The sequence below is a fragment of the Anneissia japonica genome, unplaced genomic scaffold (genome assembly GCF_011630105.1).
Source record: "Anneissia japonica isolate Jap-2015-1 unplaced genomic scaffold, ASM1163010v1 scaffold287759_len370742_cov166, whole genome shotgun sequence".
In the NCBI taxonomy this organism is placed as follows: domain Eukaryota; kingdom Metazoa; phylum Echinodermata; class Crinoidea; order Comatulida; family Comatulidae; genus Anneissia; species Anneissia japonica.
This window is the reverse complement of record NW_022698619.1, coordinates 254058-271267: the sequence shown is the minus strand read 5'-3', so window position 1 is coordinate 271267 and position 17210 is coordinate 254058. Positions and strand designations below refer to the sequence as shown.

General features: G+C 32.5%; 1 protein-coding gene across 4 annotated transcripts in view; it reads right to left on the bottom strand.

Moving 5' to 3' along the window:
- Nucleotides 1-17210, bottom strand: part of LOC117102690 (fibronectin type-III domain-containing protein 3A-like) — a 77862-nt gene that overhangs the window by 40936 nt on the left and 19716 nt on the right. The window contains exons 1-2 of one of the 4 annotated variants that reach the window (XM_033243073.1): nucleotides 13117-13262; nucleotides 8131-8352 (exon numbers count right to left, since the gene is read on the bottom strand). In XM_033243073.1, the coding sequence (XP_033098964.1) occupies nucleotides 8131-8352; nucleotides 13117-13120 (226 nt within the window). In that variant the 5' untranslated portion in view covers nucleotides 13121-13262. Of the gene's footprint in view, nucleotides 1-8130; nucleotides 8353-13116; nucleotides 13263-17210 lie in introns of those variants that run through there. The other 3 variants (XM_033243074.1, XM_033243071.1, XM_033243072.1) reach the window with 3 other exon arrangements.

The following is a 17210-nucleotide window of genomic DNA, read 5'->3' as shown; positions in this document are numbered from 1 at the left end:
TATATTGTCTAACATTACAATGTTTCCTCCTATGTCGAACAATGTTTTCTCCTACATTGTCTAACAATGTTTCCATCTATGTCTAACAATGTTTTCTCCTACATTGTCTAACAATGTTTCCTTCTATGTCTAACAATGTTTTCTCCTATATTGTCTAACAATGTTTCCACCTATGCCTAACAATGTTTCCTTCTACATGTCTACTGTAACAATGTTTTCTCCTATGTCTAACATGTTTTCTCATATATTCTCTAACAATCATTACAATGTTTCCTCCTAGTTTAACAATGTTTTCTCCTATTGTCTAAAAATGTTTCGTTTCCTTCTATGTCCAAAAATATTTTCTCTATGTTTGACAGTGTTTTCTCCTATATTGTCTAACAAAGTTTCCTCTTAAGTCCATTTAACAATGTTTCCTCCTATGTCTAATAATGTTTCCTCACTATGTCTAACGATGTTTTCCCCTATGTCTAACAGTGTTTTCTCCTATAATGTCCAACAATGTTTCCTATTACTGTATGTCTACCTTGCAATGCTTCCTATAACAAATTTTCCTTCCTACTGCATAGTAATATTAAAGTGTTTCCAACATGGTATTAAAGTATTATCAAACTAGAAATGGCAAATTGCAAGTGAAGTGCTGCAAAGTACAACTGCATATAAATGTTCTTCGAACAAAATTATTTATGCGAGTCAAGTGAAAATAATGAATAATAAAAATATAACAAATAATATGAGACACGACCCATTGTCTATATTACAACACTCCTCATTGGGTAAAAAAGTTGTAATTTTTCATTTTTGTCAAAAATTGTCTATAGTGGTGAATTATGGTTTAGGTTTTTTTTCATAAGTTTCAAAAATTTCTATGTATGTGGAAAATGTAGTTGATTACCAAAGGTTACAATTTTTATTTTGAAGACTGCATGGTCTAGGAAGTGTACATTTTTTTATGGGGCAAGTTTCCAAGGGCGGGTTTTCTAGGGGCGAGTTGACTGCCAAAGAGTGTTGCCAAAGTGCGAGCCAGCGTGTTATTTGATCACAAATGCGAGACATCACAAGTGTGAGCCAGCGAGTGTCACGACAATAGATACGAGACGTTAACGAGTTGTGCGAGGTATCGGCTGAGATTTGTGGAGTACAATTCAAAAAACAACTATAGGTTTAATAATGAATTATTGTGATGTTAAATAGACAATGTTAGCTATCAAGGAGCAACGTTGTTTTTCATTGGGACCTTCGTCCCTTCAAGGCTAGGCCTATACCATCCTAGCTAGTCTAGGCCTAGAGTAGGATAAGGCTAGCGCGACATGCGGATGTTGGCACGTGTTGGTTAGTCTACAAACGTCGCCTAAAGTAATTGATTTTACCCGGCAGAACGAAAGAAGGAAACTCTGCTTTTCAGTCGTCTTAGGCCCTTGTTTTATGACAAACAATGACCTTTCAGAGGTCAAATTGCTGTCAAGTATATGAATTGGCTGCTTCGCAGCAACAAGACTTTTCTACCACAAAGCTATGCAAGAACACACATCAAGAATACAGTATAAAAATGTAATATAAAATGTAATAAACCAAAGTATTATTATTAAATATCATTTTCATCTAGTGTCTAACAAAGTTACTTCCTGTGTCTCACAATATTTCCTCCCGTGTAATAACATTTCCTCCCATGTCTAGTATTCAGTATAGACAAGCAATTAAAAGAAAATTTTGACCAAATAGTACTAACTGTATATATAAACGCCCCTGGATGTTCATTGTTGAAAAGGGTTTTTGAGAGGGTGTATATTCGTGGGAGGTGTCTATTCGTGGGAGGGGATTTTTTTTTTTTGGTGTAAAATAGATATGTATACTCAAATAAATGCCTCTCAATTTCACTGTAAATGTGGAGCTATAACACATAATTACCATCAAAATGTGTTATTATTACGTGATCATAAATTTGTTTAGTCATTTGTGGGAGGTTGTTTATCTAAAGGAGATTGTTTAGTTCAAAAGAGGATCTGTGGGGGAGGGGGATGTTTCTTCAAGGGGGTAGTTTATTCAAAGAGGGGTGTTTATTCAAATAAATATGGTAGATGAAAACAGAATTCTATTTAATTATTCATTCCTATGTGGGCATGGCAGATGAAATAAATAATTAACAATAACATACATCAAAGTGTAATAATTATAGAATACAGATGATAATCCGCATAATTCACCACTAGGCAATTAATTAGTAATTACTAAAATTTTATTCATGAAAGTAATGAAGTATATGATATAATTAAACCAGGTGACAAAGCACCTTTTCTCTAAAGTTTATTACCGTTACACCTGAATACACCTGTACTGGAAATGATCATGTAAAGTGGTGGCAAGTTCTTGTACTACAAGGTGTAAATGGAGCTTTACAATTGTTCGACTAAGAGATAAATGGAAACAGATCATAATTTAGTATAGACATAAGATCATTCCGAATGTTACAGTATATTTAAATTATTACATACAGTACCATTTTTTCTAAATGATATACTTTTAAAATAAAATTTAAAATTTAATTTTGTTGTGGTAAAGTATATATGTTCTGTTGTCCTACAAATCCTACAGAGTATAGAATATAGATTTATGTCCACTGTCTATGGTAAAAATCAGAAAAATCCAAACAAATTTAAATATTAAAATTATCAAGAAAGTTCCGCTTCCAAATAGACATGACCAAAAATATTTATATTATTATTATTATTATTTAAAAAAATGTATTTCTTTAAATGGGTAAAATCAAGTCAAATATATTTTTATGTGACCTTTAATACTTGCTAAAGCTCTGTACACACTATTAAATTTTCTTTGACAAAAAACGGTTGTATGTCCATATTTAGTCATGATGTGTCTATATATGGTCATGGTGTGATGTCATCATGTTCATATTTAGGTATGTCATGTTTTTGTCACAATCTGATGATCTAGGGCTTTAGAAATGGAGTAGTCTTTTGTTTGGTTTTATAAATAAATTAAAGAAAACCAAAATCATGATGTAATACATAAAATGCTACCAATAGTAGTATTAAAGAATATGATTCTTTTCATATTTCTAATTTATCATTGGAAAATAAACTTACATATATTTCTATCTGATGATCTGTAAAACTATAAAGCTAAACATTTTAGAATGTTAATTTTACGAATAATTTGAATAAAGCAGGGTTATGACCCAAAATGCACATTATAATGTTTATATGATGCAATATTAAAACTGAGACAGCAGTCGAATGGAACACTTACTCTGATTAAATAATTATGACAAATCTGAACATAGTTGAGTTTATAATCATATTCCTACACACCTAGTTTATACAATTATTTCATAATTTCATTTAAATTACTTTATCATCATATGTACAGATTTAGTGGTTTGATTTTCAGTATTAAATGTATTCTAAGAAGATCCCTTAATAACATTGGATTGGAACATTACTTGCAAGATGATCACAAGATCTTGAGAATTTGTTCATGTCTGTTCTGTAGTTTGGCAGTGTGAACAGCACCATCCGGTACTTTCATAGTGCCTAATTATGTGTAAATGGACATTCAGTCAATCATAATCTTGCATATGCTTGTGTTGCCTAGCAACTGTGGAATCATTCACTCATGTTCCTTAGCAACCAAGTAACCATTCACATTTTGGTGTTATCAGATAAGTCTGGACAAATGTCCTGATTAGCCACTAGATTGGATTTAGAAATCAAAATCCTTCGTTTTGGTTCCAGTACAGGTGTAATTTATTTTTAATTATTCACATTATATTGACCAATCAGATTTTAGTATGATAGGATTAGAGAAAATGGGATTAAAATAAGGGAACCAATAGGAGGAAAGCTAAAAGATAACAGGATTCAGATAAGATTAGAGAATATGGGACTAAACATGTAGGTTTAAAGGCATGGAATAAGAAAGTAGAAATTAAGATTGCAGAAGGATTATACTAAAAAAAATAAAATAAAACAATAAGCCTTATAAATATGCATTTAAATGAAAAATAATTAATCACATTATTAATCTTTATTATTAAAAATAATATTATTTTATACAACAACTTTTAATGTGCTAATTCCAAGAAAAATTATCAAAGGCACAGTGTATGTAAGGCAACATGTTTTTTTTTTAAATTGGTTTACTTCTATCAGGCATATTTTTGTACCATGTACTGTACAAGACAGACTCATCACTAGCTTAATTCAAAATATATTTATAACACTAAATTCAATCAAACATGATAGTGATCCAACTCAATTATCAATTGTTAATTGGCAATTGATCAGTAATGAAATAATTTTTTTTCTAATCCATTCAGATGAAGATAATGTTTAATACTTATGCTTTACCGAGTTCAACCCTGAAATTCCTCTGGGATTAAAGTCAGATCTGACGTTAAACGAAGGGTATCAGTTAATTAGCCATCACAGATTAGTTTCATATGGTAGAATAATTAGTAGACGCTCATCAGAATTATGATCAATTTACAATGGATCAAAATTCTACTGCGGAACATTATTTCTTTAAAAAATGGAATCGGGTGTTAATCGCAATGCACATTATTTATCAAAAGTAATGCGATTAATGGAAGGTGACTGGCTCTATGGAAACAGCATGAAATATGATGAAAACGTTCATGGTGGGAGGGAAATTGCTTGTCAATGTCATACGCAGTTTACCAATACTAATTTATTTATATGCACAAGCATAAAAAGCAAAAATCAATTTGAAACTGCCGCGTAGAAAATTAAGATTTACAGAATGCAGAAATGCAGTATACTGTATAATCTAACAAAATAACAATCACAAATAGAAACAATAAAACATTGAAAATGTAATTCAGAAAAAAAATGTTTAGTTTAAACCAAGAAGAGTTTCAGTTCATGAATATTGGAAATAACCCTCTGTTTAATATAGAAATCAGAGCTTAACCTCTAGAGTGTTGAAAGAAAATGTGAATAAAGTACCCAAGAACACAAAACAACTGATCTGCTTCATAATTGAACCTTTGATATTTCAATTTGAAGCAGAAAATTTTACCATCATATCAAAAGATTCATTATAGATTCAACGCATTTATAAGCTTTCATGTTGACATTTTCAGCAATAACATTTATTAATTAATAAATGTCGGGCTTTACAGTTAATTACAAAACATTTTTGACAACAGATTTAAATTTTAAATCTCTCAAAAGAAATCCAACCTACAATAAACTGTAAAGGCGGGCACTCACGGCGTCATATGATGGTCATACGACCGTCGCATGAAGAATCCACTTCAGCTTTTTGAGAGCGAGACAACGTAACACCGTCTGCTCATTGTCAGTGGCAGTCTAAACGGATCCTCATTAAAAAAGCAATCCGTTGGTTCCACGCGTTCATTGTCGCGCTGCCATCGAGCGCAGTGAGTACACAGCTTAAGTGATTGATCTCAATTTTTCCATGGAATCTAATTTTTTAAAATTAGAACTGATGACGCACAAATCGAAGTCATGCAAGCGGCAAAAAATACAAAATTACTGGACATGGGAAATTATAATCAACCTTTTTTAAAGTGATTTAACCTTTTGCAGTGTTCACTAAAAGGTAAACAAATGAAACCAATAATTATTGCTTTGATATTTTATTAAAAAAAAAAAATTGTGATGTAGATGTCTGAATATATTAATACTGACAGTGACAACATCAATAACAATGAGGAAACATTAAGAGGAATAGAAGACAAGGATAATAAAATAAACTTCCTCTACATCTACGGAGGGAGCTCCGATTGTATGATACGGTAGATATAGAGCGAAATGACATCAATATGAGGTCATCTGCGTATGCAAGAACGTCGCATGGGTTCTAGGATGCTATTTTGCCAAATTTAATGTAGTGCAAAGGACGGTACACAAAATCCATTCTAACGTCATGTCGCGCAAGTCGAAACCTAGCTTTTTTCAAGAAGTGAATGCTACGTAAAATATATGAACTATGCACTAAAATCATCAAGGAGGTTCAATTTTTATTCTGGCCTGCAAAAATGATGTAAATAACAATGAAAATATTAGGTAAGTAGAATTCTATTTCTTTTTCTTAGTAATATTATAACAATCTATACATTATTAAGTGTAGAAGCACTATGTATGTGCCATGTGTACAGAAAAGTACAATCAGAATTTGGGACTATTAAAAAAATATATTACTGTATGCAATAAAAATAAGGTAAAATTTAATTTTTATAGTACCCTGACAAAATGAATAAAAAAAATATTAGGTGGGTATGAATTCTTGTGTTTCTCTACACAAAGTCTTGGAGCATTATATGTTACTATATTTTAACTACGTGATTTGATTTATTCTATCTCTGATTCTATTTTGCTATCTGATGATCAGATTAAAGTGAATCGACAGCATTCACAATATCACATGATCGGACATACAGTAAGCCAGTGTGTCCTTAATTATTACACGGCAGATGTACAAAATACAATCTTCCTTTTTATCTTCCAGTAGGGCAACAATCAAGGAAAGATGAGCTTCAACAGTTGCTATGGCAACGGGTACATTAGTCTAATTACCCGACGATTAAAGGATGCGGGTTGCTAGTTGAAAGAGGATGTCACAATGCCACATCCTTAGGTTTCTGTGTACAGTAATTAATGGTTTGTCAGTTTGCCCACGTAATTGTTAACGAAAAACATCCTCTTCTGATGGTAACAGTTCAAAGGTCATGTTGCTGATTTCTGCATAACATATCGTGTATAATTTTAAAGGGAATCAACTTGAGAATTGGCAGTCTTAGATATACAAATTTTCATCATGGCCAATCAAGAACAGGTAGTTAAGGACGCTTATATTTTCAATAGGCATGATTAAATCATGCAAGTTCATACACTACTGTAAATACTCATGGGGCTACCACTTTCAAGGAATATAATTATTATTTAATCAACTGAACACTTGTTTGTACATAATAAAACGTTCTTATACACCACGGAAAAAACCCATAAAAACAACTTTACGCTCACACATTTTAAAGTTTGTGTGCCATCTATTATCGGGCCTAAAAAGTTTGAATGCATCAATACGTCTCGCCAAATAGAAAGTTTTGCCCTAGCTCAGTTTTTTTTAAAGGTAGGTTAGTATTTCCAAGAAAAGCTGCTTTAGTGATCAGTTTTTGATTGATTGATTGATTGGTTGGTTGAGATTTCTTGCACACCATTATGGAGCCGAAAAGGTATTCACTATACACAACCAGTAACATAAACCCTCAAACCAGTGTCATGTAAATCCCACAAGGAAAGGAACAATATCTTCAAGAATTTCTGCTATGGATCTACTGCTGTGAGGAATGATAGGGTGGGTGTGACATAGACAAATGTAAGAATGGATTGCAAAGCAGGTGTGATGAAGTTCATATGACAAGGTATACACTTGGTTAAAACATTTCAGAAAGATCTACGTTTTACCACAATATTGCGGGAATATCCCCAACAAAGCCAGGGCCCTCCTGTTGGGGAAAATCCTGGGACCACCCCTGCAATATTAACGTTACGGTGCATTCTGGAGTGTCTCTGAAATGAAAGCAGATTACATTCCCGCAATATTTTTCCTTACTATCAGCAATTTTCTAGAAACAATAAACAATAAATTTTTTATTCCGGGATTCGGACCGAGGCTCTAGTCGGCCCCTTGGTTTGGGCCCCTTGGTTTGGACCCCCATCGGACATGTCAAGACCCCTTGTCGGCACATTTTTGGAGCCACCGCTGGACAAGCCTAACAAATGAGAACATATTACCTCCTTACTCAGGAATCTGCAATAAGTGATGTATAACCTTTCTTTCATACATTGATCTTTCAGGTCTCTTACTTAATTCCACATCTAAGCTTCAAACAGGTTCTTGAAGCAGGTTTTTGAAGGAGCTTCTTGACTCTAGAACAGTGAATCTAGTTATCATTCTAATATCCTGTCCCATTGTTCTGTAACACTCTACCTCTTGGTATTCACTCATCTTGTAGTGTTCACGTTTTAAGGAAATGGTTCAAGGGTCACATCAACTCTAGTGAAAAGCTGTTTCATCCAAAAATGATCTAAATATAGTACAAAATGTGATGAACAACCTTACCTTCAATTTCTTCTGATCGTGGACTAGTTCTCCTCCGGGATTTGTTTCCGCTGTTGTTTCCATCATGTCGGGATGAATGGGAATTTCTGGGAGATGTTTGTGGACTAGGTGGGTGATTAGAATTGTGGTAGCGGTCACGTAGCCTGCGTTGTAGTTTTTCACGTTGTTTATCAGTCCTATCGTCACGTTTTCGCTGTTGGTTTACCGGTCGTGGCTGCTCTGCTGAAAACAAAGATAATAGAATTTATTGTCAATCTCTTTTACTACAGGGAGTAAAAACAAAATTATTCTTTACGTAGTTGAAATAAAACGTTTGTTTATTAGGTGAGGAGTATTTTTACCTTTTTCCCTTCTGTGAAATGTCAAAAGTTCTAATTAGAATTGTAATTATTAATAACATTATTATTATTAATATTGATATTAACTTTATTCTTAATATTGTTATTACTATATTACTACTATAACTATTATTTAATATTATTGTTAAATGCATTGTTAAAATTATTATATTATTGATATTGAACTAATAATTTAAACTTCCTTTATTGTTTTTCTTTTTTACTTTTCACAACCTAGAACAGGTCAAAGTCACAGAAAGTAAAAAAATCATAAAGTGGTCTGGTAGAGGTATGCATTCTATTAAACACCTACTCTTGTTGAAATTTTTATCAAAATATATTTAAAATATTATTATTACAAAGTAATAAATATTATAAAATTTCTAAAATATCACTAGCTTCATATTTTGCATATTGTTATGTGAGCCATCCAAAAAAATGTGAGGTCATGAGAGAGTCACTTTAAATGTCTCATCAACACAAATTCAATAATTTATCAAATTTAATCATCTCCTTGACAAAAGCATTCCTGTCTGAATCGTGAGCGGCCTAGTGTGTGTGCTACAAACAGAACTGTAGTCAGACAAGCCTTCATGATTACTACAGCAAGCCATTATGTTATCAGAGAAACCCAGACAGATTTCGTACAAGCGGAGACTACAGAGAAAGGCTTAGTGGCGTGGAGCAGCAGGCCTAGGAAATCATCAGATCATTAGGGAGGACAGGACGACATCCTGTTTCCCGCTGCTCTGGTTTTCATAGCCTAATCCCATTTACTAGGTAACCACTTTACAAGCCTAATAACAATATGATACAGATGCAAAAAGTAAGCAAGGGAAAGGTTTTTCAATTATATGTAGTAAGGGGGGAAAAAAAGAGTAAGAAAGGGCTGAATACAATACTAAAATACAAAGTGACAGAGTGCTAGCAAAAGATTTTGTTTAGTTAGAATAAAAATAATAATTTAAACTTATAATATAGATTTTTTGTGTTGTGTTAGTTATTGTTTCAGGGACTACAATGGAAATAAGTCGGCCGTTTGGCTAATTTATTGTGTTGTCATTCCAGAATTCTGTTATGTTATATTTTTTGTATCTTGCGGTTGTATGTGAATTCTAAATAAAAACAAACAAACAATCAATCAATAATTGACAGTACAATAGAATACACCCCTATTAAGAAGACACTTTTTCGGCCACAAAATGAGGGGAGTATATTTTTTAACACTGCCGTGAACCTACATTCAGAACACCCCTATCATAGAGGTATAAAATCTATTTTATACCTCCATGCCCCTATTAAGGGGACACTTTTTTGGTCTTGAGGGTGTCCCCTTAATAGGAGTTAAATTTAAGTGATTCAGATCACTAGATTACTAATTTAGATGAACAGATACTGAGGAAGAATTATATATATATTAAAATAAAAATAATAGTAATAATTAAAAAATAAATGATTAATAAAGATTAGATCTATAATTAACTGAAAAAATACAAAATAATTTTTTTTTCTTCAGTGAAAAAAATTATATAAACCTTCCTTTCTCCTTTCTTTTTTTCTCCTTCCTGAGACAGACGAATAATTGTCCCAATCGGCAAGACAACAATGTTATTGTTTTTCTAATCATAATGATGTCATTGTGCACACAAGAGCACTTTCTATAAAGTCATAAAACAGCTGGTACTTAATCGAAAACATGAAAGACTGGTGGACTTGTGTCAAGACCGTGTCAACGCAACATGTGTGGAATGGGGTCACATATGGAGAACAGAAGGAACTATGACAAATGCAGAGTATGGCTGCGAACCCTGGGATTAACTTGGCGGGATTACCCGGTATTCACCAAGCTCACACCAGTGTTAAGGTCAACTTCTCAGGTCATGCTTGTAGTTAAAAGTATAAAGGTTAACATGCCCAACAAGACCACTAAATAATGTTCCAGATGCCAAATTCTGCATTGAAGTCTGGCATTAGAATTCTCTCAACTTTTACATATAATTTGATCTTTTTTTTTCCTTCAGTAGGCTACAAATAATTTCACATACTTCTATGAATTTGTTTTTTTTTAAATGAATTTAGATTAAATTGTTTGTTACTTAAACATCAATGAAAAACATGTGTCAATATTAAATGAATAAACATCATCACCACAATCATCATTAACATCATAGTCGTCATAATATAGTACTTATCATTATCATCATAATAGTAATTATCAAAACATAATAATAAAATAATCATACATAATGTAATAGTAATAATTATAATTATAATAAAATAATAATAATAGTAATAATGTTATTTATATTACTTTACTTGGTTATCTCTTTATTCGTTATTCACTTCTCAGAAACCAATACAATAACATATGTCAAACACAACCCACAATGCATCATTCTTAGCTTTAAATAAATATTCTATTGATTGACAGCTTAATAGAGAAACAATTTAATGACCTTTAATACTACACTTTGATCTTATGACACACCTAGACCTCCAACGGCACCCAAATGGCACCCAATTTAACTTGTCAAGGGTGGGACAATTTAAAACTTCAAATTTGAAGATTAAATTTATTAATTAAATTGATTAAACTTCAAATTTTAAATTTATCCCTTATAATTGTAAATCACAAATGAATAAATCTTTCTTTATGTGAATATGACATATTTGATAAAAAATTAAGTGTTTTTAATTATCACAAACTCCTGATAAATCTGTACTACTGCACCATAATATGTAAGCTTGTTTACACAAGTCTATCACAAGACAACTGGCTAAATTGAAATAAAATTATCAATTCCCTGAATTTGAAGCATAAATTCCAAATACAACTCTACTGATTGCTTTCCGGATTTATAAATCTTGATGACCCCCAACCCCTACCTATTGTACCTGGTACTAACACTCTCGCTATCATTCCCATTGTACTCAAAGTCAAATTCACTCATGAGATCCCAGTGGGTGGGCCGAGATGTCCGGGTCATCGCCCCCATATCTCAAATAATGGGCATTAATGTGTTTCATGTGTGCATTAAGGAAGGCTCAAAGTAAAAATGCAGCAGGAAGAGAATGTGACATCCTTATTTCAAATACCAAGCGGACAGCTTTTAAACACGTCATTAACTAAACAACATAAGTGAGAGATGGGCACTATAAAAAATAGGGGCAGTCATTGTGATTGTAAAGGGCATAAAGTAACGTAAACAAACCGTGACTGTGGGAAATGTGACTGGGGCAATGGTTTTGTGGTTTTGATAACCTTCAAAGGGTCCTGTACATTTCTATTTTGTAAAGAAATTTTAGAATTTTGTCACCAAAGAAAGACTTTTTTTATATCTTTTTCAGCAAACTTTATGTTTGAATTATGATAACGGGAACAAAATATAACAAAACTTTTTATTTCATTTAATATGCCAAAATCATCTAGGTGGGAGAGGAATATACTTTTGATGAGTTAAAAAAATATTATGTGAGGTAAATTAATTTTTTTCCGGTCGAAATATGTGCATATAAACAGTTTTTATCAGATCACTTTTAAGAATTATATTTATTTCATTGCGTGGAAGAAAAGTTTCCTTTTAGGAAATTACAATAATCAAAACCATTTTTATTCTTAATCAAATGAATTCCTTTTTATTCATTTGTTTAAAAGTTCTTATTATTTATTTGATACTGTTTTTACTATGTTTTTACCATTATGTTTTATTTTAGTTGTGTATAGTACTAAATTTACATCTACATTTTTGGAGGTTTATCAAATAAAAATAAAAATTGAGAAATATTATAGATACAGGACCTTTGGCTGTAAGTCCCATCCAAAGGAAGGGTAATTTGTTTTTCCCTTGTACATAACTAAGAATGTTAGTTAAACAGATGGCCTTGTGGAATAGCCTTCCTTATAACACCTCCTCGGTGGAAGAGTTTGAATGGAAAAGAAAGATTTTAGTATTAATTTTATTATTATTATTAGAGCCAGGTGTTTTAACCCAAGGACATAATCAAGTACAACATTGGCAGGCCTCGCATTGATCTCGCATTGAAGTTCAATCTCTTACTGCTGCACTAACTAACCCTCCGCTACAATAAATTTATCACAGCACAACGATCATCATTCACACAACATAAACGTACACAAAATTATTGAAATCATAATGAGAGGTTCAACTGGTATTGATATAAGCCTACTGATACTAGTGTCTCTTTTAATAATAATCTATGTCCTATTTTTTTATCATTATGGATATTACATTTTCAAAGTTATGTCCTTGACATTCGACCTCACATAATGTAATTCTGGAAGTCTTACTGCTGTAGCGTTAATACCAACGGGTACCAACATGAAACTCCACTTAGGCCTAGAACTTGTTCAAGAGGATTTGTACTGGGTTGTGTACAGCAAGCAGATGGAGCCTAGGCTGCTACAATTGTAATGAGCATAAATACAAAACTCAAAATGTCAGTGTTCAATAAATACCGTCATTTTTAATGACAGCCATAACATAGATTATTTTGCATTCAAAAAACCTTTTTTATGGATCATTGCACTGGGGCATATTGTTTGTATGAAAACGAAAGGGTTTAGTCTAGGTTGGCCTAGGCCTAGCAATTTGAAAGCTGTATTTACTAGTGTCAGTGCAAAACTCACCCATTTTAACACATAAGGTTATGATGTGGTTTTTTTCCTAATGGATAAAACAATTCCAGAGTTTCCAGCCAATTTAATTCAGCTGCCAAACTAAAATATTACAACTTGCTCAGCTGGTGTTCTCTTCAATATGGTGTTGTGTTGAACTCTGAACTTTGACTATAACATGTGGCAGGGCCAATGCCCTGGAAGCATACTATTATGCAAATTAGCTGATCTACCAACAATCCACACACTTTAATTGAATTCTAAGTTTACTTTATGAAATACCTATGTGAAATATAGGTCTACATTTTTATTTATTAACTTATATACCTATAATTATTTCCAATAATACTAGTATACAGTATATTACACGTGGCAGTTGTTTTCCAATACCGGTATGTATTTATTTCCAAGAACTAAAATATAGGCCAAGATTTTAGTTTAATATATTTCTTTATATTATTACTATGTAATATTATATAATATTCTATACTCAAATTTATCAAAAGAACATTCAACTTTAATAATATCTTTTGAATTTATCAAAGAACTTTCAATTTTAATATTATTTTTTTAAGCGTTTTCAAAAAATAAAAATGAAATTATATAGGCACTGGCTTCAGTTTATGATGTACAGTATCATGACCAGAATACCAGCATGATTGTTATTACTAGCAATTTTGTACTATTAATGTACGATACATTTATTTTTATCATTATATATGACTTGATTGTAGTTTTACTTATATTATTGCATCATGATCATTATTAATTAATGATTAAACATCAAAAGATAATAAATGAATATGAGTCATAGAATTATTAAATAAATTAATAAGCATCATAGCAAAATGCTGATCTTTAACATCACCATTATATCGTCACAAACTTTATTCCTACTAGAATCCAAAACATTTTTAAAAAGTCGATTGGAAGCACTTTAATGATTAATCACATTATATATTGATCACAAGTTTTCACCCCAATCGATGGGACTGAAAAATACCTCTTCACAGTAATCTAAAATTATCAACAATTCTACATGCAGTGTTAAATGTGCCATGTAAAACGGTACAACATATACGCCATGTGAAAAAATATGCGGTGTTTGAAGAAGTATGCGCCCTGGGAAGTGGTAGGCGCCGTGTGAAGCAGCGTAAGCCAGGTTGGTATAGCGTGTACATGACGGAATGCAGGAGCCCAGTAGTTCTCTCAAATACCAGAATGTGTTCTAATGGCATCACCCAAGGCCAAATCTTGTCACATCCTGTTTAAAAAGGGACCATTGATGTCATAGCAATGACCAATAAGAAAACAATAAACTAGCACAGAGGAATGTTATTAATGTTATGTTGCTATGAAAATGGCAAAGACGAACTAAGGTTAAGAAATATATCCTCTCCTCTGTAAATAATACCAAGAAAAGTGTCAAAATGGTGTTATTTTATACATATTTTTAATGAATACAAAGACTACATCAAGTACTATGATGACTATAAATCATGATGACAAAGAGAAGAAGAATAAAGAGAATGATAATGATGAAGGTAATGTTGATGAAGCTAATAAGGATGAAAATTTAAAAATGATGATAATATTAAGACTAAACTCAATCGAAATGTTGAGACATTCTTAACCAACAACATTTCTTATCAGAAATATCTATGTGGTGTACCGTAAGCATATAAGTATATGATGATGATGATGTTGTAGATTACGTAATGTGGTTGGATTTATATAGTGCTTTTATACCAAAGTCTCAAGGCTCTTGAGGTGTGGACTAGTTGCACAGGAACTTCTTCGCCCCAATGGGTCTCTTCGTGTCTGAACTACCCGGTAAACCGGTACCATCTATCTCATCTGTCAACAACAGGGGCTGTTTGAACCAGTACAATAGGGTAAACCCCCGCCCCCTTCACTCGTCTTGAAAGAATACTGGGTTCTTTATAGTGCACACAAGTTATTGTGTACACTGGGCCTATGGTTTGCAGTCCTTATCCGAGAAGACTTGTTCCACCACCAGAACCATAGGCGAACTTGCTGTTAGAACCATCTCCTACATTATGGCTGTAGGTTGTAGTGCCCCTGCCCTAACCGCTCAGCCATCCAAATTGCCTAATACTATGCTGGTAGGATGCTAATGTCCATAATAATAAAGCAATCAAAATTGAATTGCCTAAAAACAGTGAAATTTTAAAATCAGTCTGTTGGTTAGGATTTCAATTAATTAATATACATTTTTCATACAGGTGTCTCACACTAATCTAAGATTTTTTAGGGTCATTTTTTGGCCTAATAAGGTAACTTGGTGATAATTTTTAATTACAATCAAATTTATCAATCAATACTGTAACAATTTTGTGTAAACTGCTTTCTATATTTAACTGTCAAATGCCTTTCCTAATACAGTTCAGAAACTTTTTGAGATGAATGTGCCTGGGAGTACAGTATTTAAGAGCAGGACGATTTTATCTTGTCTTCCTGTCGTTAAAGATTAATAACAAATTGGAAATCAACGTGGTTTACCCATCATCAAGATTAAACTGTCAATCAAAAACTGCGTTATCCTTGATCGATTAGACTTTTTGTTTAAAATTAATTCCTATCTATCAGCAGAAACTAACTTGCCAATTATGGAACAGAAATGAGATGTCTTATTGCTAGGGGCTTAGGGATTGCAGCTTTTTCTAACCATGAGGATTATCCTTGCATTATCAAAAATAGAACCTACGACACTGAAATTTGTAATGCAAGCAAGTCTCTATTCGACACTGTGACAACCATGTTACTATTAGGTACCGTAGCTAACATGGTTATTTAGGAGGAGGAGATAACTCGTTAATAGGAGACTCTTAGCCTTTTTTTGGTAATGTTAATGCACTATTCCTAGTCTTGGTTTTGCCATCAAATCATCCACAACACACGATCACATATCTAGGCCTACAATATTTATTCGAAAAAAATGCCCACTATAAAGAAATGCATCTCTTGGGTGTTTATTTTTTTTTTGAATAATTGCTTCCCCTCTCCAAATGATTGGATGAACAAAATTACGGAACCAACATGATTAAACATCGTTTAATCATATCACAAATGGGGGAGTTTATTTGAGTACATATCCAATTTACACCAAAAACAAATACAGTAAACACCTTAAAATAAAAACAAAAAACACCTTAGAATAAACTACCCCTCAAATAAATGCCAATACCTTCCCCCCCCCCCCTCTGTGTATAAGCCCCCTCATTAAACCTCACCCTCCCATCTGAGCTATAGTCAAAGAACCTTTAAGTGTGAAATCATTTATACAAGATTAAAATGGCTGAAACTCTGGAGCTTTACCCAATCAATATGTAAAAGAATATCCCAATCCTTGACCTTTAACCCACTCTTGCTGGACTACAGGTTTCCGACTGCCCTTGCAGTCTCCCTTTACCAACAAAAAAAAAATCTCAGATCCTGCAATGGGATAATTGGATTTATTAAGTTTGATATTTCGGATGTTCTGGGCATTTTTTCCCTGTGAAGTCAAATGAGGTGATGTATGAGAGGATCGTGACATGAATAATGTCATCATATTTGGCCTTATTATATCAAATCACAAATTTACATTTCATAAAAAACTTGATTGTATTGTGCCTTGAATACATAAGCTTACGTGAAAGAATGGAACATGAGCACCAACATTCGTTTTTATAATTTCACAAAGATTTTTGTAATCCATTAAAATGTTAATCTTTAACATTTTGTAATATTATTTCACTATTTCTTAGAATTGGATAGCTACAGGGTAATTGTAAGACAATTCCATTATTTTACAGGTTGTATTTCTCCCAAGAAAGAAATATTTCATTTCAGTTTATTCAGTTCATTCAGAGAGATAAAAACAAAACAATACAAAAGTACAGAAACAGATAAAAAGTACAAAGAACAATATCAACTGAATAAACTGAGGGATATACCCAAGAAAGTTTATAAGTAAACTTATTTCCATTGGAATCCTCAAGACAGAAAGAAACATTGAAAATTTCACTAACCCTAACCACTAAAAATAGCAAATCTTACCAATAATTCAATTACATTAAAATTGTTCATTACAAAAGAAAGTC